Raw genomic sequence first — 24773 nt, forward strand, 5'->3', positions numbered from 1 at the left:
TGCAAATATATATGAACATGGTCAATGTCAATCTCAACGTATTCTTGTACTGAAGCAAATTATCAAATAAAGAAACTTGAAATATAAAAATGATTTTCAAAGAAATTTACATTAACAAGCACAAATGTGTAAACGGTCCATAGCACCAGTGTGGGTAAAGTGAATCATACAATTTATGATTTGTAAAGTGAATGTCTGAACATTTAAAGCAACAAATTTGAGCACCTAAAATCGTTAATGAAGCATTATTTACATGTGAGAAAGCTCACATGAAAACTTGTTCAGTCCTATGCTTTGAGAGTCTGAGGCTCAAAAGGAAATTGTGGAATCAAGGGTCAAACTGCAATCAAATTGACAATCAAGTGGAATAATTAATCTTCAAATGTTCATGTACGGAATAAAAAAGTGCTTTTTTTCTTCTGATTATAAGATAATAATTATGCATGCAATAAAGACTATCTATAGATATTAAATGAAAGCATCAGTATGTTAATTCCTTTTAGTAGGTGTGCTCAGGAAAAGTTCATTGAGAACTGAATCAGAGGGCGACTTCCGAGGGGCTAGGTTGTAAATCACAACTCTTACACTTATTGACTACCCAATGCCACATTGTAAACATATTTGGGGAAGCACATTATAAATCACTTCTGTCAGTGATCCCCTTTCACACTGACAGAATATACTGTACTAGGAATACGAGTAAGGCAATATTAATGCCATAGGGTGAAAAGTCATTTGGAAATGACTTATTTTAAATGATCAGCACACAAATTACATTTGCACATTGCAGGTTGCAGGGGTGACAATGTCTGACTAAGAGTCTTTTGTTTCAACAAGAATATAAAAATAAATATATTTCCCACAAAAGCTAAATTTAGAAAGAATTTGCTATAATACCATCTAAAGATTAACACTTCTTTGGTATTATAAGGTCACAATAAAGTCACACAACATACCCACTTTTTGAATGATAACAAGGAAACTCGTGAAACACATTATAATTTTCAAGTTATGTCCATGTTATTCAAGACAAATTAGGCATAGCCTGTGGTAAAAGCTCCACTGCAATGCATTATTCTTCAATGTCCCCAACAAATAAATCCACCACCCCCCCCCACAAAAAAACCCTGTAACACAGGTTTATCAAAATTTTTATGTGTAGTCCCATATGTGCATTCCTCTGAGTAGTGCATGTTGCATTCATCTACATGTAATCAGGGTGGCATCTATAGTATTTGATCATTTTAATTTATTTCAAACCATTCTTTATAGGAGCCTTATAATCATGATTTCTCAATCACTTTAAGACAGGGGTTTTGTTTTATAATTCAATCTCACACCTAAACTCAAGTTTTCATTGATACTTAGTCATCGATGTGGTTTACAGTGATGTCAACAAGGACACAAAATAAGAAGGGGGAAAATGCATCACTTTCGTACCCTAGTATTTCCGACACATTCCCACACAACATGCAAAGCTCCTCTTCCGAATGTGCAAGGTCATGACCTGATTTGACATCCTCCTCTGTGATGTCTATTCAATGAGACCGCATCATGATCATGCCCACACGCACACACTCTCGTAGACAGCTTCTGGGTCTGACATGATTAAAGGAAGATATCAAGTTTCATGTTGAAAGTCTTTTTCCATTATTTACGTCACTTTGTAATGTTTTTATATTATTTGAATACCACATTATCTCTTGGATTTTTCGTGTACATGTACTTACATGTACATGGTCGTTTAGTTATTCATTCTTTTTTTTTTGGGGGGGGAGTACACTGGAGAATCAGATCTTTGTCTGTTCATAAGGTTTTTACATTTCAAGTTGAATAAGGTTTAAGCCCTCTATTATATGTAGAGACAGTGATTTTCCGCGATCGCGGAAAACGGAATTCACGGAATCGGCTGTTTGAAACGGAAAGTGGCTTTTCAAACCGAAAATCACGGAAAACACGTTTTTTCTCAAAATGCACAAAAAAGCAACAGAAATTAATCCCAAATCCTCAACAAAATACGAATATCAACTGAAAAACACGATCTCACTTTGCAACAACAATCATGACAATCAACACATCGTAACTACACTCAAGCCTCTCCATCACTCGATCGTATCCAAATTAGTTTACACTCACGTCCGCATAGAAGGCAGAATCCGGCCGTGTGTTGCTGCCCTCTGCGTTCGGTCATAATATAATGATCACGGTGATTCATCAAATCCAAAATGGCGGATATTCGGAAGTCGTCGACTGCTCAAAACGATGTCCAAAAAGTCCCCAAAGTCCCCAAATCAGCGATAAAATCCCATTTAACAATAAAATAATGCTAATAATATGAAAGGTGAGAATATATTTATGTTGATTATGTTCCCCTAAATATTTTTTTAGCTCGAATCTCTTCGATTAAAATGGATTTTAAAGCGATGTTAGTACATTGGTAGATGCAAATTTTGAGCAGCGCTAGCATTTTGACATTGCTACATGTACTCGTTGCGTATTGGTTTTCTATGTAAACGGAATAGTCAATTTTTTTTACACAAAGTCTATGGGGAAACGGAATTTCTGTTTTCAGACATGCTGAAACGGAATTTGAAATTTTCTGAAACGGAAAAGGCAATTTTTAGAAACGGAAAATCACTGTCCCTATATATGCTTTTCACACTGCACTTTTTTTCCTTAACCCCGGGAAATTGGTGGGGCTAAGACCCCCCCCCTTACCCCCACCAATTTCCTGGGGTTAAGCTTAGCCCACTTCGTTTTCACACTACGTTTTAGCAAAGTGGGCTAGCACGGTAAATAGTACGGTACTATCTGGCCCTGCAAAAAAGCGAAACAGGGCTAAGGAAAGTGGGGCTAAGCATTAGCCAATCACAGAAGTCGAATCGTACGTTAATCATGCTCTGTATGGTTGGTAAAATCATCAATATTCATGAGCTGAGGGATAGTCCCGGGTTAAGGCATTAACCACGGTTGAGCAGATAATATGGGGTTAAGACAGCGTGAATCGAAAAAATAGTCCACGGTTAAGGATAGTATGGGGTTAAGGAAATGCAGTATGAAAAGCATATTACAGATTTCAAAAGGTGTCTTGAATAGTTTCTTGGTGGTAATACATGTAATGACATAAACAAGGGCCAACTTCATATAATTTCATTTATAAGGTAATGGGCCATAAGCTTTATGCTCTAATAATCATTAAGGCTTAGTCATCAAAATATGCATTGAATTACGGTGGTTTATCTATAAATTATTTCCTGAAATAAAAAATAAATATTCAACCAGTCTGTAATGAGCTACTCCAAATGTTGTTATTTTTAACTACTGACAGTGTACTCAAACCCAACCACAGTTGGAAATAAACGCCAATGAAAACCATTTTCGAGGGTTAAAGGGGTACTCCAGGGTGAACGAACATAATGTGATTTGAACAGATAAAAACATTTGGCCTGATTTTGAGCATGATCGGTTAAGGGTTCGCATTGAGGTGAAAAATTTTTTTTTAGGTACTTCTATCAAATTTGCTTTTAAAATAATCTTTGATATCTCAGGTTTCAAAAAACTTAGTTTCATGAAGATTGATGATTCCGAAAGTACCGGAATAGTCCATTTTATTCATGGGGGTGCTGCTACCTCTCATCACGGACGGACATTTCTACTCAAATTAAATTCACTCTAGTTTTATTGTTTTTAAAGTTACTCTAATTTGGTTTGGATGTTCTTGCACTCTGAACATTACTCTATTATCAGACATAATATAGTAGAAAAAAATTATTGGGAAGTAATTTTTTTGGTAGGTGTTAACATTTCCATTTTGAAATTTCCGTCCGTGATGGAAAAAAATTGAAAAGTTTTTCTATTCTTTATCAGAATAGAAATAAAAAATAAAAGGTGTAGAGGTATCTCTCTAAACACTGTACATCATTTTATTTGAACATAGCTGAAATCCATACATTTTATCCATATCATAAACTCAATCAAAAATGATCACGGACGGACATTAATTTCATCACGGACGGACAAAGTTAATTCACTCAAATTCAATTCACTCTAGTTTTATTGTTTTCAAAGCTACTCCAATTTTTTTAATGGTCTTGCACTCTGAACATTAATCTATCATCAAACATAAATTAATAGGAAAAAAATATGGGAAGTAAACTTTCCTTGTAGATGTTAACATTTCTGTCCGTCCGTGATGAAATTAATGTCTGTCCGGGATCATTTTTATTAGGATAATGTCTATGGATTCAGCTTTTTATTCTTTATCAGAATAGAAACAGAAATAAAATTGTGTAGAAGTATTTCACTGGACACTATATCATTTTATTTGAACATAGCTAAAATCCATACATTTTATGCATACAATAAATCAAAAAATGATCACGGACGGACATTTCATCACAGACGGACAAGTGAAATACTTGTGGAAAGATTCATATATGCAAATGAGAAACTTTGCTGAGCAGATTATGAATTTAATTTTAGCTTCTAATTGCAGTGAGAAGTGGCTCTGAGAATTATTCAGAACTCAAATGGAGTAACTACCTACAACTCGTCACATTTTTTTGTGATATCTTTGGCCGTTATTGGGGCTATATTTTTGTCAGGAAAAATTGTTAAACATTATTGGAATGCAGATAGGGTTGGAAAGCTGCATGTACATGTATACGCCAAAAACGCAGGAAATAAAATAAGGCAAGAACAAGTACAAAGCTGTAGATTTCATCAATTCAAGCTTGCAGAAAGTGATGGAGAAGAAGTAGAATGCAATGCATAATCTGATATTAGCAGAAAAATCAATTTTTCCATGTACAAACCTATGGATTCACAATGCTTCGAACAGAACATGACATCACAGTCTTGAGGCTTGTGAAAATTACATGAATACCTTTTTTTGAAGTTCATTATGGAGCTAATTTTAAGCAAATCGCTTAATATCTGGTAAACTGTGAAAATGCATAAAGCTTGCACTGCAGTGTTTAAAAGTTTTAATAAGCTTTGGATTGATATATCAATTTCAATTTTGGATTCGGTCAGTTCCTAAATACATGAGGGCTGTTGATATTATGGGGTGTCTCCACTTTGATATGTGCAAAAGATGGATTTAAAGAGAGTCCCCCAAAAGTGTTGATCCCACAAACAAGCATAAGGATCAGCGACCTGTTGATCTTTTCGATTTAGATTTTTGACCTTAAAAAAAACCTCTTTGCTCTTGGAAAATTAATGCCTAACAAGTGGAATGCCTCTGGCCGTCTCACCTGCATCACGCGGTTCAATATAGCAGCAGTGCTGACTTTGAATACTACTCTAACTCGCACAAGATGTTCAGTGATACATGGTTACTCTTATGTCCACTTTTTATGAACTAGACCAATAAACTTACAGAGATATGATGGTTATTCACCAAAAAACCCCAACATGGCCAAAGTTCATTGACCTTACATGACCTTTGACCATGATCATGTGACCTGAAACTCAAACAGGATATTCAGTGATACTTGATTACTCTTATGTACAAGTTTCATGAATCAGATCCATAAACTTTCAAAGTTATGATGGTAATTCAACAGATACACCCAATTCGGCCAAAGTTCATTGACCTTTGACCTTGGTCATGTGACCTGAAACGTGCACAGGATGTTCAGTGATACTTGATTACTCTAATGTCCAAGTTTAATGAACTAGCCCAATAAACTTCCAAAGTTATGATGGTAATTCAACAGATACCCCCGATTCGGCCAAAGTTCATTGACCCTAATGACCTTTGACCTTAATCATGAGACCTGAAACTTGCTCAAAATTTTCAGTGATGCTTGATTACTATTATGTCCAAGTTTCATGAATCAGATCCATAAACTTTCAAAGTTATGATGGGAATTCAACAGATATCCCCAATTCGGCCAAAGTTCATTGACCCTAAATGACCTTTGACCTTGGTCATGTGACGTGAAACTCATGCAGGATGTTCAGTGATACTTGATTAACCTTATGTCCAAGTTTCATGAACTAGGTCCATATATTTTCTAAGTTATCATGACATTTCATAAACTTAACCACAGGTTAAGATTTCGATGTTGATTCCTCCAACATGGTCTAAGTTCATTGACCCTAAATGACCTTTGACCTTGGTCATGTGACATGAAACTCTAATAGGATGTTCAGTAATACTTGATTAACCTTATGGCCAAGTTTCATGAACTAGGTCCATATACTTTCTAAGTTATGATGTCATTTCAAAAACTTAACCTCAGGTTAAGATTTGATGTTGACGCCGTCGCCGCCGCCGTCGGAAAAGCGGCGCCTATAGTCTCACTTTGCTTCGCAGGTGAGACAAAAATCATCATGATCATAAAAATACTTGTATCAATAAGATCATTGATCAACTAGCTGTTGATTTGGAACCTTGTATTCTACAATTTAAAAAGACAATATTCTTTGACAAGAACTGTGTTTAGAGCAATCATATGTCTAGATTATACTGTGCGTCTAGCATAGAAAACAAGTTGCTATACATCTTAAATCAAGTTGCAGCAACTTGATTAAAGTTGTAGCAACTTGATTGTGCAAGTAATAATGTTTAATAATATTAAGATATGTACAAATCATCAATACAATAGCATTTGTTTCCCCAAGAAAGTATTAAGAACTTCTTATAGGGTACTTCCAATGCATTTTGATTGTGTCCGTCCGTGATGTCCGTCTGAGATGTCCGTCTGAGATGTCCGTCCGTGATGGAAAATATTTGCAATTCTCTCAGAAGTTTGATATTGGTTAAGAATTCAATATGCTGAACATAGAAGCTAACATACCCGAGTGTTAGTTGCATTAACAATTATTGGTCCATGTTAAGCTGTTTAGATAGAAACAATAAAAATGTACAAAAATTCTAAAAACCACATTTCTATCATGTCCGTCCGTGATATGGCACATTTAGTGGATACCTATGTTTGTAGGTAACCATGGCAACAAACTTTTTTCATCATTCAGCATACTTTGTCCTACCCTTCACTACAAAACACAAAGGAACCTTGTTCATCTTATTCCTAATTTGTTACAAGCCTTCAAAACTTTCAAAATCTATCAAATGTCCGTCCGTGATGAACCGATCACGCTCTTTTACCCTTTCAGCATAATTGCTCATTGAGTAAAAAAGTACTCTTGAAATGAGAGAAATAGCCCCCAAATTCAGCAATCAACCCCAATATGGCAAAAAAATGGCCCCTAAAAATAAAAATGATTTCTTACCCTGCTATACAGGCAACAACATTGAGACATTCAAACCTATATCCTCTAAGTGACATTTATAATCTACTTATTTATGTTGATGATAAATGACAACTAAGGTATCCTCTGTGCACATAGAGAGGCAATACAATATAGGTATTCCATGGTACAGGCAGTTCAATTAATTTTCATTCCTCTCTCTTCCGTCCGTCCATCCTGTTGCTCTGCACTGGTAATAAACCTGAAGCGATCCAACATGACATTTGGAGCAGTTCATGAATGTTATTCCCAGTTCAGACTATCAATATCTATATCTCTTTAAAATCATAATGAAAAACGCAAACTTCTGTAGAGGCCTATTCAGACATGGCATCAGATTGCTGTGCACATTTTCTATGGCAAAACAGAATTTGAATTTTAGATCAAGTTTGAAACAAGATTACAGATTTTCAGGAAAGACCACTGCTCTAGTCAGAAAATCACTGTTCCAACTCCCAAATTACTGAGAAAGAATGCAAGGGTTTTATTTCATAAATTCTGTTTATGTCTGCATGGACATGCCATCGAAGATAAAATTTATCTACAATTGACCAGCAATGTTCATAAAACCACAGCAACATCCATGGAAACCAATGTTAAAATAACCACTTTTGCAAAATTTCTGAAATACTAGAGGGGATTCTCATGACAACTACATGTATGAACAAAAATACAAAATCCCAAAGATTTTATTGCAGGGACAAAGAAAAACAATGCTGGACTTTCTTCCATTGGAAAAAAAACAAACAAAGAAAAACTGCTATTTTAACAAGGCTTCAACCTTGTTTCCTATTGTCTGAACATGCCACTCGTGTTCTGCTCCTGTACAGTAACTAGAGATAGGACGTTGCGGAGGATTATAGTTATTATCCTGCCTAGCTCCTGACTGTGTGGGTTTGCCCTCATTGGCCTGCAGTTTAATGACACCAAGATTCTGAAGACTGTGTAGGCCTGCATGCATGTCCCATGCACTATTGTACAACGCCTACTTAGCCTGTTGTACGTTAACAAATGGGAGGCTGAATGTACCGTTGCACGCAAGACGTACCATCCAAAATGTACCGTTGCACGGCTTTAGGAGGTGACATCACAATGCAATTTCATTGATTAATTTATAAGGTGACAATGCGCGTATAGCCCGCTGGCTAAATGCACAATGCTGTCCAAGTCAAAGATCATGTGCGCTTGTGGGCCCGGCTTGTGGGATTTGCTTTTCGCATTCAATATTTTCGCTCCCTTTTCATAGATTACTGGAGGGAAAAACTTTTTTCATATTTTTGCTAGACTCCGAGGCATTGTACAACACAAATAGCGAAGATTCTTATTCGTGCAATGGTGCGTGATTTCGCATCCGGTGAAAGAAACGCTCTATTCAACGAGGCGTTAGCTGAGTTGAATAGAGCATCTTTCTTTCACCTCATGCGAAATCTCGCACCATCGCACTTATGCCTATTCGCTATCTGTATATTAACTCGAATGTTGGAGCATTTTCAGTATCTCGATAGTAAATGTACAAAATTCACTGTACTGCCTATGGACCACTCAGACATGAATCTTGACCAATCACAACAAAACAATGTGCCGGGCCCAGTCTTACAAAGAGTTACAATTGATCCAATCAATCGCAACTACGGACGGCCAGCAACCTCAACAATTATGATATGCATGTTTGTTCATTATTCATTATTTTCTTGAAAATTCACTGCGCTTCTCTTTGAATACAAAGGACGTTGTGCAAATTTTTCATAAAAAAATGATGACACTGATGGATTTCCATAGAGTTACGATCGATCGGATCAATCGTAACTCTTTCTAAGACCAGGCAATATGCATGCCGTTATGGTCGCCCCCCCCCCCTGGCTTTTGCTAATAGAGAGCACAAGCTCACATAAAAACCCCTGATTCTATGGTGACCTACATGTACATGTTGGTCTTCTTTCCTTCCTCCCAGTATTAAGCCCCCAGAAAGAAAAGGGATTTTGTTTTGATTGCAATTTTTAATAAAACAGCTCTAAATTAGGGGAAATTCAAGAGCAGCAAGGCAGTTGAGGTGAACACCCAAGGCATTTGCCTTCATTAACTTGGAATAACACGAGCCCTGTGTGCTTCAGACCCAAACACAAGGTAAACCATCAAGTTCAATAACAAAGTGAACATGCTCATCTTAGTGGGTACTCAAGGCTAACAGTCTGACTTGACCAGATTAAAGTAAATAATTCAGACAATCAAAACACTAAAAATTCCATCAAAATCAGACAAGGAATAAAAAAGTAATGACATTTCAAAGTTTTGCATAATTTACATGTACATGTAGGTGAAACAGTTCAATGCATGTCTTCATGAGTAATGAGTAAGCTGATAATGTCATATCCCACTTATTCTTTTGTATGTCATTATATAAATTGTATTTATTCAAATTTTATCCTCCAAGAATAAATAAATTGGATAAACTACTGACTGACTATAGACTAATGTGTATCACTGCTGGAACATAATTTGTTGCATATGAGACATATCATACACACGTATGAAAATATGAATTATGATTTCATATAACATAAGAAAACATGAACAAAAGGGAAAGTGGGACAGGATATCCTAAGCCAAACTATTGAATATTTATGATGGCATACATGGAACTGTTTTCACACAAAAAATACTAAACTTGACTAACATCTTTGTTTATTTGTTATTAGATTTCAATGAAATTTTCTGTGTTTTGCTTGTTGAACTTCATTAAAATATTACTTTCACTATTTCGACCAGCATTCTTGGCATACAGCAAGATTTCTTTGCGATTCCAACCTTCCATTTCTTCTTGCATTTGTGAAGCTCACTTAAACTAGCTCGATAATCCCCTGCTCGAGCCTAGTACTGGGAGGGCTAATGAAAATACTCCCTATAGGGGAAGGGGCGGAAGTGCAGTAAGGAGCTGGATTAATGAGCTGCCTAATAAAAGCCAAATTTCCAAGTACATCTGCATGTCATTTCTGACTAATGAAATCAACTGTCTCTCTCCAGTAATGTTAGAATGTGAAAAATCTCTTCCGGATTCACTTTATCAATTTTTTTTTTATGGAAGAGCAGGATGACTACCCTCTCATAAAAATGTAGCTATTTGTACTCATCATTGTGGAAACAAAATGACAGTGGGTGTCTTCATACCTCCCTAGTCAAGTAAAATATCTTTTTTTTCTGAACAAGTATTGATGGTGTGAAAGCACAATACGCATGGCATCCCTGAAAGAAATACCCGCAAAATATTAGGTGCTTTCAAAAATGAAAACAACTTTCACAAGGAAATCTCAAACGCTTGAAGGACATTTGCAGCGTGAAAGTAAATTCCAAGTACTTTTTTTAGGAAGCATCATAAGAACATGACAATTTTGTTTCGATCTTTGAAGTACAAGAATTTCATAATTCAGACAGCTGTTAAATTATGCCTGAAGTATTTTTAGGAATACAGTCACAAATCTCAAAAATTGTCGAAACAGGTTTTCCTAAAATTTTCCTGATCCGGCGATGCTGCACTGAAGCCACATACCTGGAGCTATTAATACATTTAAAGATGATACATGAAATTATTGAAGCACGAATATGGGCAAAGATTTCCAAATTCCAGTTGGTACTTCGAAGGTTGTATATTTTCTTCCATAGAAGAGCATCATGCAATGTACATGGATAGGCAGTATGAGCTCATGAGATCATAGCAGGCGAATTGAAATGTACTCACATCAGTGTACATGTATGTCATGCATGTAACAAAGGGATCTAAAATGATAACACATGCAGAAGGGTTTAGAAGATAATGAATATGGATTGGACAATGGGGATAGGGAGTATGATATTTGAATGAAGAGAGAGGGGAGAAATAAGGCGGTTTCAAACCGCCTCGATCACAAGAATCCCCGTTAAATTACGAGAACTTTTTAAGGCTAAAAAATACCCGTTAATATTCCTGCATTCACACCGCCCCGAAACACATCCTTCGGGATAAGTTCCCGAAGTTACGAGCATGCGCAGTGTGGTCTGATAAGCAGGCAAGGCGGGAGATTCAAAATCTCTAGCCCAGCAGCCACCCACGCCGCCGCGCCCAACGACACGCTGGGATAAAAGTTCCCGTAATTTGCTTTCACATCGCCAAAATACCTGCGACCTTGGAAAAATCCCCACGAAAGTTCTCGTAATTTCGCCAAGTACCTACTATTTAGCGGGTATTTTCTTTCGGGGAGATTACGCGTAGTTTGCTTTCACATTACCAAAATACCTGGTATTTTCTGATCGGGGTAAATTTCCCGATCAGAGAATACCTGGAACTGGCGAACTTCGAGGCGGTCTGAAACCACCTATAGAGAATGTTCACTTCAGGGGCAGACAAAAGGCTGCGTTCAATCAACAGACTGTTCTCTACAGAGCCAGATAAAATGCTGTGTTCAATCAACAGACTGTTCACTACAGAGGCAGACAAAATGCTATGTTCAATCAACAGCCTGTTCACTAAAGATGCAGAGGAAAAAGGCTGTGTTTAATCAACAGACTTTTCACTACAGAGCCAGATAAAAGGTTGTGTTCAATCAAGACTGTTTACAGCAGAGGCAGAAAAAAAAAGCTGTGTTCAATCAACAGATTTTTTATTACAGAAGCAGAAAAAGGCCATGTTCAATCAACAGACTGTTCAAAACTACAGATGCAGAAAAAAGGCTGTGTTCAATCAACAGACTGTTCACTACAGATGCAGACCAAAGGCTGAGTTCAATCAGCACTCTCTTACCCTTCATTTTACAAAGATGGTTTAAAAAGATAGTTCCAACCAAGGTTCAATGAATTTCAATCAATTATTTTGTTGGTTACAATCAAACATCTTTTAAAATCCGAGTATGAACAATGAAAAGCTATTTTGCACTTGAGATATTGAAATATCGCTCAGACACGAAAGCTGTCTCAGGATTCAACTGTGGGCCTTTTTATTGAGACATGTATTGTTCACATTAACACTGCATGTCACATTACAATTTTTGCTAGACCAATCTTAACTTTGTACAAATAAAGCCTGATTTCGCAGACTATCCTGTCATTTGCATCCGGTACATCTGATGACAAGTTCAATGCCTTTATTGTATACTGTGATTCCACATGAATGCTGACCACACAACAAATTCTGTATTTGCCGAGTTCACGTAGTTTATTTTCTCTATCATGGAAATATGACATTTAATGGGAAAGTTTGATTGAGAAATGTAAGGCCAAGTAAAAAAAGAAAGTAGTTGATCGTCCGGGTTTTTTGAGAGCGGTGATGAGGGAGGTCCTTACTATTTGCTATCTTACTATTTTTTTAAAAACAAGGAGGCATTTTCTCGGCATATTTTTGACATCAATGATGAGGGAGGTCCTTACTATTTACTATTTTTTTTGCTATTTTTTATTCTAATGGTTGTCAGGCCATATCAAGCTCGAAATATGTGATCGATGCATGCTTAATATTAATAATAAATGAGTAGAAATGTATGCATACATACAATTGATTGGAAATCTATGGAAAATGAATTATGTGATAAAAATCTATTGATGTATTTATACTGATGTATACAGGTACCAGGGCGCGACAAACCCGCTTGCCCGATTGCCCGGGGCAAGTGAAAATGACGTGCGGGCAAGCACCTCTCAAAGTCAATTGCCCGATCGGGCAAGTGGTTGCTGCGTCTTTTTTTTCTGTACCGTACCTCGTTTTTCCATAAATCATCTAAAATCCACACTCAAAATCATGAATAAGCCTTAAAAAATAGGAGTAGCGCCGTTTCAAATTCCGAAATTGCGTTATTTTTTCTGTACCACGTATTTCCATACATGGTACGGTGTGGTACCAGTTATGAAAAAAATCAACGCAATGGCCGGGAAACAGTTGAATGTAGTATAGGGGTCCATTATGACTACCACCATGTGCAATTTCTAATGCACATTTTCCACCTTCCGATATCACAATTCTGTGATAAAATAATTAGAACTACACAGGAAATAAATCACAGAGTCTAGTAACTTCGCATTGGTGAGTTGTCATGTCATTCGGCTTTGCTTTTCAAAACGGCCTATTAACATCCAAAATAACTTGCCTTATTTGTTAATTATAACTTAAAATTCATTTGTTTCCCTTTTTGAGGGGATGAGGTAAATATCAGACAATAAATCATCAAACAAAGCTCCATCTATTTTACAAGGCCGGCGGGAGGCTCACACATGTGCGCATACTAGCTAGCCAGTCTGAGCTCTGTCTCTCTGCCAGAGCTCTGGGGGACAATTCGCTCAGTAAAGGCCACAATGATGGTGATTTTCTGTTTCAGACAGAGTTTACATTTCGGGTATATTATTCAAAACTTCCAATAAAGTTTGATGATTTCTTCATTGTCATGTATATTTAAGTTATTAATGAATACATTCTCACCAAATTTAGACTCCCCCATAGAGAAATGCAATTTTCGTGGAAGTCTGCGTTTTCAAAGAACTTCAGGAAAAGTTAGGGTATGTGGGCCTTTATTACACGGCCGAGTACAGGTTATTGTACTGGAATAGGCGACAGGTTATTGTACTGGAATAGGCGAAGTAGAAATTAGATATTGAATTCATTTATATCAAAGTTCAACTCACAGTCACACCCACACAAACACACCCTCGCACACACACACACACACCCAAGATTCTAAGCATAGTGAAAAAAAATACTTAAAAATCATACAATATTAAACAATGTTACTAATAATTCATTAATAAGTGAACAGGTATTATTTAAAAAATTGGGCAAGCAGTTTTTTCTATCGGGCAAGCAAATTTTTTCATCACTTGCCCAACAGGGCAAGTGACAAAAAAATTTTTTGTAGAGGCCTGTAGGTACTGTACTGTAAAACAAAACGTTCAGGTCAAGTGAATGATTTAAACATTATTCTATATTAATATAGGCCTATATATATTGTAAAGGTAAAAAAAGCATGGTGTGGGGTCATTTTCATTACCATGGAGCCATGTTTAGTTTTCCAGAGCCAATCTCTTTTTAGCTCTGGGCATGGTTTCGTTAACATGTTGTTTAATACTGTTCAATTTTTATTTATTTTCTAAATGACATCAAATGTTAAATGATGATTGAATTAATTGTTAATTGTTCACATAATGTTTATTATTTCATGTTTGTAACTCTAAGTGTTAGATATATTTACTAACTAATTTTTAGTTTTACAATTTTCCATCAAATTGAATAGCTCAAGGAAGAATAAAGTTTATCAAATTTGAACAGAATTGGCACTTCTTGGAATGATTTTCAATCTTCATAAAGAATAACCCACTTGAAATTATTTTTTGAATATTCAATGCACTGCCTGCTGACGTTAGAAAACTCAATTGATTTCAAAATTCACATGTTGTGCCAGCACAGTCAATAACATCATCCCAGCACACAAGTCATGCATTACCCAACAGAGTCACAACAAGCACAGTCAATCACCGTAACACACATCGAAGTATAGGTGCTATCACTCACCAAAAAACCCGCCGAAATACAAATTTACGTCACTAAAATTGATTTTTCTGCGCCATATTTCCAAAGCATGCGACGGATTAGTTCAGATTCAAGAAGCGGGGTCCCCGAAAATGCACTAAAAATGAAGAAATCCGTGATCTTCCCCGAGTTTGCAAACTTTATTTTCTTGCTCATTTATGATGGTGCCTTCAAAATTCCAATAGAAAACCAAATCAGAATTTTTTTCTTTCTTTCAGTTACGGCGATATCGGACTTTGCAATTGTTTTTGAAGTTGCGAGAGAGATCCCAAAGCAAATGAGAGCAAATCGCTCGCCAATTTTGTAATTTTTTTCGCTATTCAGCAGCCATAAAAATATTAAATATCAAGAAAATTGATGCTGCAATGAAAAAGGGAACATCAAAAAAGGAACATCACGATTTTTTTTTTTTTTTTAGCCAATTTTTGAAAATAGTAAATATCAAAAATTTCCATGCGGCGGCAAAAATAGATGCGCGCGAGGACGATCAACTACTTTCTTATTTTACTTGGCCTAAGTTTGTTTGTTTCCAAAACAAAAACAGCATATTTTTCTACAGATCTGTATTAGATTACTGTACAGTACATTGTCAGATTTTACTTTAATGCAAAAAGATTTACTGAAAATGCATCTCAGACAAAACTTTAATGTCTGTTTAAAAAAACAGAATAAAAGGAGCTTTAGATGAGCAAATATGCAATAATTGTTTGTAAGTAGATAAAGTTTACCTTAGTCTTTATATCTGTCAAATCAACTCACAGATCATTTTATACTTTACAAAATAGACTCAATGAGTGGAGGGAAGTTTCCATGCGATTGATGAAACTAACTTTAAAATACAAATAAAGAAGGCACTGGAATAGGCCTAAAAATAAACCTTAATTTTCTTGATTCACAAAAACACAAAGTGGGTATACATACTTTGGATAAAAATAGAAATCTACATCTAAAACTACAAATACAAGATTTTTATCCCCACCCTCATATAAATGCCTTAAAATGCAATTACCATGGCAACACAATATCCCACTCATAAAGAAGTGTGTCTTGCACATCTTCACTCCAAGATCAATGCGTGTTGAGTCTACTGAGCACTGGACAGAAAACTGAGAAAGAAGTTTATTTGTCAACAAGATTTGCAATGGACAACATGACTACCCGACCATACATGATTGTTTGCCCCTTTTAACTTTTTTATGGAAATTCTTTCAGGTCAATTTTCGTTATTATGAATGCACATACAGTTTCAATTACTTCTTCAAGATCTATTTATTCTCCTGTATATTTAATCTAATGTACATGTATGAAATTAATATAATTTCATTTGAAAAGAAATAAGGGTCATATACTGCCATATGGTGTAGTGTAACAAACAAACATAAGCTGAGCAAACGTAAACAAGGCATTTCATATGAACTCTGAGCCAGATTCCGGTTTCTCCCCACAACCAGTGAAAAAGGTCCTTGACTTCTGCAGTGTTGATAAACAGTTCCCTGTTGAAACCCCTGTCGCTCTCTATCTATCTCCCTTCCTTTTTTCTCTGTCTCTCTCTCTCTCCTGAAGTCCACTTCATCTCCAGTGAATATCTCGCTATTGGATGACCTCTATTTCCTGTCTTTCTTCTATTCTCTCTGTCTCTCTTACTCTTTCCATCAGTTTGCTCTAAACAGTCTATCTGTTCAATCTTCCCTGTTTTCTTGTTTTACTTCTTGTTTGTATACAAGATTCTCCATTCCTCCCTCTCAATTTCTTCCCCTCTCTCTTGTGATCACTCACTCATATTTTCTCAACACTCTCTCACAATGCGTGTCCCCTCTTCTATCACTCAATCACTCCATATCCTTCCTCATTTCTATCCCTCCATCTCCCTCTCTCTTCTCTGCCCCTTTCTCACTCTCTCTCTCTTTCATGGACCCCTCAATCTATCATTCCATCCGTCCATAAATCCCTCCTTCCTTCCTACAGTCCCTTCCTCCCTCCCTCTATCCACCTACCTATCTATCCCTCTGTCCATCGCTCTCAGCTACCGAACAGTTGTACCAGCAATTCATGGTCTACCTGTCTCCCCGCCCTTGTACATCACTCTCCTCCTCTCTCAGCTAGTCTAGAAGTTCAACGCCAATTCATGCTCCATGGAATACCTCATTGGTAAGATGACACCGCTCACTGCTGTATCCCAGTGGAGTTTCTGAGGGCAATCGCCCTTCAGTAGGCATATTCACACTTGCCTCATCAGGGAAAATATACGTTATTTGCCAGTGTTAACACTCCGGTGACCTTTGCTCAACTATGACAGATCACGAACTTCTGCAATTTACCACTGGGGCATTATTGGGACAAGATAAAGTCCCTCTGAAAACTGGTCATATCTAATGAAACAAACAACCCTATAAAGTATAATTCAAGTTTGCTAATGATAATTTAATAAATAATTTCATAACAAAATCAATAGTTTGTTATTTTTGTTTTTCCCTGATCTTTATTTCAGGAAATGAGATGAATAAACTATGACCAAAATCAAATGCTTTAATTCACTAAGTTTTAATTGGAAGGTATCCCCAATCATTTGATAATAAAAACAACACATTAAGCCAGGGTTCCACTGGTAAAAAGTACACAAAATTGCAAAGTAATATCATGCACTATTGAAATTCATAAAAACTTTTGCAAAGATTTCTCCTAGACAGCCGGGACATTTCCAGTGTGAATAAAAAAATATAAGGCATTTTATCCAACAGGAAGGCAAAAAGATGATGCCAATTCCTTCTACATGTACAGTATATTGGAATGTGAACATCTAATGGCATACCCATAATAAAGTTTGTCTGGTTCAGGCTGGTCTGAACACACAAAATGTATGTTTAGAAGCCTTATAAAATTCTCACAACTAAATGCGATTTTTTTTCCTGAGAGGGCGGGTGTGAATGCATCTGGTACGTGCCACAAGAAAGAATATTCCTTGCACTGAGATAGTGCACCGTGAACCAGAGCATACGCATGCTGTACTAAACACCCATGACGGGAGGTGGACTTGGGCCAGGTTTACGATGATCGCTAAGTTAGTTTATATACAGTACATCCATTATTCTCTACAGCTCCACATACAAAACTTTCTCTCAATGGCCACACAGTTTTTACCCTTCCAAAATTTTGGTTCCTTTTTACAATAAATTTCAGTTCTGATAGAGATTTATAAGAAAAATACTGTCCCAAAGTAAACGATGGGAAAGGTTATTTTCACTACCGACATGTACATGTACAGACATTGAAAGGCTTCACATCATTTTCTTGACAAGAATCTTAAATGGGTACTCCAGGCTGAAAATAGTGATATATAAAAAAGAAAAAAAAATTACAAAAAATTCAACAAATAAAACAATGACAATTTGATATAAATCTAATATCAGTAAATATAGAAATTAAGTTTAGTATTATTTTATAGACTAATTTATATGAAATGCCCCCATAAATATGCAAAAGTTGGGCTGTTGATTTTATTGGTCCCTCATTTATCTTTATTTTCATCAGCTTACTCACTGCGTATTCATGAGGACATTCAAAGAACGTTACACCAAAAACGATGAAAACGTTTCATATGTCATAACTGTTATTTCTCATCTGATTTTTATGAAATTTTAGTGTTCTGTCTGCCTGATTTTTTGTTTTAGTCTATCAGTCCAAATTTCATAATGTTATGTCTGGAGCAACCCATTGAACTTTGGAGGAAGGGGGTAGGAGCAATGAGAATTGTGTGATTCAGTTTTATACATGTATACCACTAACCAATATAAAAACAGGAATTGAAATAAAAACAAGGGTACACTATAGAAGAAGGCTATGAAGATCTAGATTTTAGACTAAAAGAGAAATACCAGTAGTTGCAGTAAACACTGATTTTATGAGAAAGTCTGTAAAACTAGACTTAATAGATTTGTTACAGTTACATAAACTGAACTTTGTAAAATCTTGAAATCTACGCTGAAAAATGTTCACAATGAAGATCACCAACACAGATAAGCGCACGTGGGACAGTGCATTATTATTGCTCTGAATGTCGGCCCGACGCTTGACCCAAATCCTGCGCTTATTTGCTAATTTCTCAGCAATTACACAATTTCTTCCAGAATCCTTTGGCACATATTTTTAATTTATACAAACAGACACTTTGGTGGTCATTTCATTGGATTCTGTACGAACTTATTTTGATATCGTTACCACAACTGGCATTTACCTTTAAGTACATTCTGGATCTGGGTTCCGTTTCATCAAGACTTGTTATAATAACAAATGCTCAATTTCTTTAACAAATTTGCTATCAGCCAATCAGAATGAAGGATTTTAGTAGCTTATTACTGTTATTGTAAATTTATGATAAAAACAAGTTTTATGAAAAGGGCCCCTGAAGTCTGGATGCCACTGATATGGCAGGTCAAGTTCAAGCTCTTGGCATTGCCACTTGAAATACACTGCAGCAATTCTTCATAATTAATATGATGGCTGAAATCTTTCCGTATCAGCATATGGTTAAGTAGATTGCCCTTTCGGATCAACAGACCAAGTAAGTGCATATGGCTTTGATAGCAGTCTGGCTCATGCTCCGAACAGCATCATCCGATCAAATGAAGCTTTAAAGTACCCTTCCTCCCCCACTTCCCTTCCCCTTCATTTCCCTCTATTCCCTTCAAAACTCAATCTGCCCCCCCCCCCCTCCTCCCCCCCATTTCCTCCTATTTTCCACCTTTATCTCCATTCCTTTCCCCCAAAGTGTTCCCTTCCCTTTAAACCTGAATATCCATTCCACCCCTTCCTCTTTTCCCCCTCGATATCTCCTTCCGCCTTCCCCTCCCAAACCCTACCCTCTTTTGCCACCCTTCCATCTATCTCCATCCTTTCCCCTTCCAAACCCCGTTTCCTTACACCTTCCCATTTCCTCTAATATCTCCATCCTTGCCCCCCCCCCCCCTTCCCCTTTGTACTACATGGAGTTGCACTGGAATATAAGTTCTGAATGTCAGTCGACTTTGAAAAATCACCATTTCAAAGACACATGGTTAACTGTCCAGCATCAACTGATGAGAAACTAAAATAGACAGTAATAAAAGGTTTCATAGGGAAAGGGGGCTTATTCTTTTTATTAAAAAAAAGGGAAATACATGTACATGTACATGATTTTTCGTTCTGCCATTATTCTATATTTGTGAATATTCAACAATGAATGAAAGGTACATATCTGGTAGAATACCGATGCATGTGTAAACATACATATAAAAAATAGAACAAATTATTTTTAACATGTATACCGAATTGCACACAAGCAAGCACACAGCAACATTCACATATCAAGACATACAGTGCACATGATTTGGACACAGAGGGCACCTTACCTGACGCTCTATCTCCGCACACAGCACAGATGCTTTTGTTGATGGAAGTGCCGGGCATGGAGCCAGGGCTTATCGACGACTGTGCCGGCTGTGAGAACGGGTTGTGTAGGTGGCCCTGCACGTTGAGATGTAAAATGTCCCGGGGAAACTACGGATTAACAACAAGACGTAGCTACAAGATCTACTCTGACAAGTTCACTACAGATCTACATGTACATCCTTAACAAATTCCAGGGCCTCTTGTAAATTATTTGGAGTGTTTTCTACTATTCCTATTAAAGCAATTCTCTGAGACATGTTGTTGATATTTTAGAATGGTCCCTAGGCAGTAAAAATTGTGCACACTTGTAGAGTACCAGTCCTCACCCCACCTCCCCCCGGATTATTTTTTTGAAATTTTATTCAAATCTTGGAGGAGCATGATGAAAAACATATTCCAAATCTAAAAGATTGTATACAGTAGTTAGACTGGTCCAAAATATGATAACATCTAAAAAAATTAAGTCAAAGTTTTAATCGGACTCGTTGGAACTCGTTCTAAACATTTTTTATTAGAATCAGGCCAATAATACAATCATAGATGAGACAAGTGAGAAGAATCTCTAAAATCCTAAATTACAGATTTTTTTAATATTCTCCATACACGTACCCGAATATCCAAATAGGTAGGAATCCATCCATGGCATTTCTGTCGCCATTTTGTGCCATTTTTAAAATGTCAATTCATCTTTCATTTAAAAGAATAATTTTTCCATTTTTACGAACAAATTAATTGAATTCTTAACACTTTTGTAACAATACAAAAACACCCCCACAACCTGAATCTAAAGAAACACTCTTAAAGCTGCTAGAACATAGATTATTGTGAATAGCCAACCCTTGTTGCCAAGGGGATAGTTTGAGAAACAATATAATGTGTGGGTGAATGGAGAGAGCAAGGTGAATTAAGAATCATCTTCTTGGGGAAATGTTCCCATTAGCTACATGTAGACCTCTTGAGACAAACACACACTGTGTTAATTAAGGACAACACAAGTATCACTTGGCCTAAAGAAATCCGACTTTGATAATTTCTCATGAAATGAGTGAATAATCGGCCCACTTCTACTTATTTTCCTACATGTACTTTATATAATGACTTCTTGGTCTACTACCAGATTGTCTGATCTGATAGAAATGGGTGTGGCATGGCAACATTTTTAATACATAAAGATTGTTAGCTGAAAAGAGAAAATGCAACTCATATTTGTAAATGCAACTCATATTTGTAAACACAATAAATCTTATCACTACAATTTACAAACTAGTTTGATATGACTTTGCTTTATTCTTTTGTGTAATTTGGTAATCTTGAAAAAGCTTTAAACAGTGTATTCTGAAAAATTTGGTGAATCTTGTGGTCTTCTGGAATTCTTTGAAACATTTTTTTTTCATATTGTGGAATATTGACAAAACCAAATCCAAGCCAACCAAGCTTTTTCATTCAAATTTCATCAGTTGCTTTGGGGTTGGGTTTTAATAGAATGACTGTAGAATAATGCATTGTATGGGTATAAGAAAAAGTGGGATACCTGTAATACAAAATGGCAAATGGCAATATAAGAAGTTTGCAATCGAACTGCAATATATTCGTATAAAGAGTAAGGGGAAACCCCGGAGAAGTGGTCCACCTGTAACCCCTAATTAGTTTTATTGGGAGGAGACTCAGGATCAGTGTTAATTTTCAATCACAGCCTCTTAGGCTTAGTATGTTTACTTGTTGTCAGGGTTTATTTCTAATTAACTGTCATTCTTTATTTAAATTTTAATGATCCCCACTACTAATAACTAGATGATATGTATTGGATATTGTATTATTTTAAATGTATTTTTAAGTGGAAATGAATTCAATTGAATATAATTGTTCTTGAACTTAATTCAAATGAATTGAATTAAATTGTTCTTGACTGAAATGAATTTCAATTGAAACAGAATTAATCTTGAATTGAACCGAATTGAATTGTTCTTGAATTAAATTGCATTGAAAATGCATTGAACTGAAACTGCACTGAACTGAATTGCATTGAATTGAAATAAATCGAAATGAATTGATTTTCTTTAAATTGAACTGAACTGACATTGCATTGAACTAAACTGCATTGAATTGAAATAAATCGAAACAAATTGAATTGAATTGTTTTTAATTGAACTGAACTGACATTGCATTGAACTAAATTGCATTGAACTGAATTGCATTGAGCTGGATTGCACTGAATTGAAATAAATTGAAATGAATTGAATTGTTTTTTAATTGAACTGAACTGACATTGCATTTAACTAAATTGCATTGAACTGAATTGCATTGTACTGGATTGCACTGAATTGAAATAAATTGAAACGAATTGAATTGTTTTTTAATTAAACTGAACTGACATTGCATTGAACTGAATTGCACTGAACTAGATTGCACTGAATTGAAATATATTGAAACAAATTGAATTGTTTTTTAATTGAACTGACATTGCATTGAATTGAAATAAATCAAATGGAATTGAATTGTTTTTTTAATTGAACTGAACTGACATTGCATTGAATTGAAATAAATTGAATTGAATGGTCTTACCTGGACGTTGATGTTTAGAGGGGCATGCATGCCCGTCATACTGGATACCTGTGATTGTGAGAGGGGTAAGGAGGATGGTTGAGAGCTGATGATTGGCTTGATATCTTCCATTGAACCCTGACTGGTTAGGGTCGGTGACTGCATGGGCGGCGAGTGTAGACCTAAATCAAACATGGGTTCCAAGGGAAAAACGATTCAATTTCATTGGATTTACGTATTGACAACTGAAGAAAAGTTATGTACAGGCGAGTACAAATAATTGGTCGATAAACATGATTTATTTAAAAGATCGACATTGTCGGCCTAAAGGTCAATATTATTGACCTAATTAAGGTCTACAAAATATCAACTCTTAACCCTCAAATTGGTGACGATCAGGCTTTTTAAAAACATTTTTTTTGGGGGGGTTATGAGCACCAATCTAAAAAGGCAAAGGTAAACTCACAAAATGATGCATTTGAGAATGATCTTTCTAAAATTTCTTCTGAGGAAACATTACATCATTACATCATTTTCGCATCAGCATTGGAAATTTCTTAATGTACGTGGTAAATAAGCAAAATTTATACAGAAAATCTGCATAAACCTTGGGTTCAACCAATGGTTTTGAAAACCACCTTTGTGAATTCAGGCCATTATGTAATATTTCAGATGACTGTACCATCGGTCATTTTGGAGTCAGATTGATTGGTTGGACTGTAGCATGACAGTGGAAGCATCTTGGTATAGGGGCTCAGACACTAGCCTTGTAATCATAGGGATGTGTATTTAAATCCCACCAATGCCTAGTGTCCTTTGACAAGGTATTAACCCACACTTTGCCACTCTCCAACCAGGTGTTAAATGGGTCCCTGGAAGAAGGAAAAAGCCTATGTGATATGCCTAGAAATTGAGTCTTGGAACTCTTGTTGGAATGCTCCCCTGGGAGTGCATACATTGTGTGCCAACATGACAGGATCAGATGGTAAATTGCCAACTCGTCCACTCACCACATGGTCTACTTTCATTTAGTCTGATGCCATTCCGTCCATCAAACATTTCGTCTAACAACCATATGGTCCAATAACCATTAGGTCCAATCACCTCATCTTACCACCTTTTCATCTATGACCATTCCGTCTCATAACCAGTTGGCCTAATATCCATTTCATTTTCATTCATTTTGCACAAATAACACTTAGACCACGTAGACCAAATGGTGTATAGACTAAATAGCATTTGGACCAACTGGTTATTAGACGAAATGGTAGTGAACGAATTGGCAATTAGACCATGTGGTGAGTGGACGAACTGATGTAGACCAAATGATAGCAGACGTGTTGGAAATTGGACGAATTGGCATTTAGATGAACTGGAAATAAACCGATCAGATGACCAGGGTAATTATATCTGTATAAAATCGGGGAATAAGCATTATACAATTTAAGCAGAATATCAACATTATTGTAATTATCATGACTTACGGTAATCTGTGATTCCTGAGTGTAGGCCAGGTGATGAAAGCGTAGGTGAGCTTAGACCCTGGTTTGCCATGGACGGGGACCCCATGGTACTGGTTGGTAACTGCATGCTACCAAGGGGCATGGACTTCATAGCGTCTACAATGACAGAAACAACAACAGAAGATAATGATTACGACAATACAAAATATACACTTTCATGTATAATAGAGGGCGCTCTTTAATCAATAATTTTTTACCTGATTTCTAGGAAAGCATGAATGCTTGTGAGCGAGAAACGAGAGGACAGACGGCTTAAGGTCCTCTCCAAGGGACCTGGTAATGAGGATAAATGCCTGACCAAAGGGCACTAGCGCACCAAGTGGGAATAGAATTCAGGTAACCAGAATCCGAAACCCCCGCTCTACCGACTGAACTATCCTTTAATATTCAATTTGATTTTTTGCTGTTCCAAAATCAAATCGGAGCTCAAATGGTTTTACGATTTTGCTTTTGGTATAAAAACAATAGAAAAAAGAAGTATTTAG

General features: G+C 36.3%; 1 protein-coding gene across 2 annotated transcripts; it reads right to left on the bottom strand.

Moving 5' to 3' along the window:
- Positions 1–19990: 19990 nt before the first annotated feature.
- LOC121429333 (retinoic acid receptor RXR-alpha-A-like) lies at positions 19991–24410 on the bottom strand. Of its 2 annotated transcripts, none has more exons than XM_041626341.1 (3): positions 24250–24410; positions 22787–22947; positions 19991–20299 (listed from the first exon to the last, which is right to left on the bottom strand). In XM_041626341.1, the coding sequence occupies exons 1-3, from the start codon at positions 24377–24379 to the stop codon at positions 20006–20008; spliced, it is 585 nt and encodes a 194-aa protein (XP_041482275.1). In that variant the 5' UTR covers positions 24380–24410; the 3' UTR covers positions 19991–20005. The 2 variants fall into 2 exon arrangements, with proteins under 2 accessions (XP_041482275.1, XP_041482274.1); XM_041626340.1 differs by having other exon boundaries at positions 19991–20332; positions 24250–24408.
- Positions 24411–24773: the final 363 nt, after the last annotated feature.

The sequence above is a fragment of the Lytechinus variegatus genome, chromosome 15 (genome assembly GCF_018143015.1).
Source record: "Lytechinus variegatus isolate NC3 chromosome 15, Lvar_3.0, whole genome shotgun sequence".
Taxonomy (NCBI): Eukaryota; Metazoa; Echinodermata; class Echinoidea; order Temnopleuroida; family Toxopneustidae; genus Lytechinus; species Lytechinus variegatus.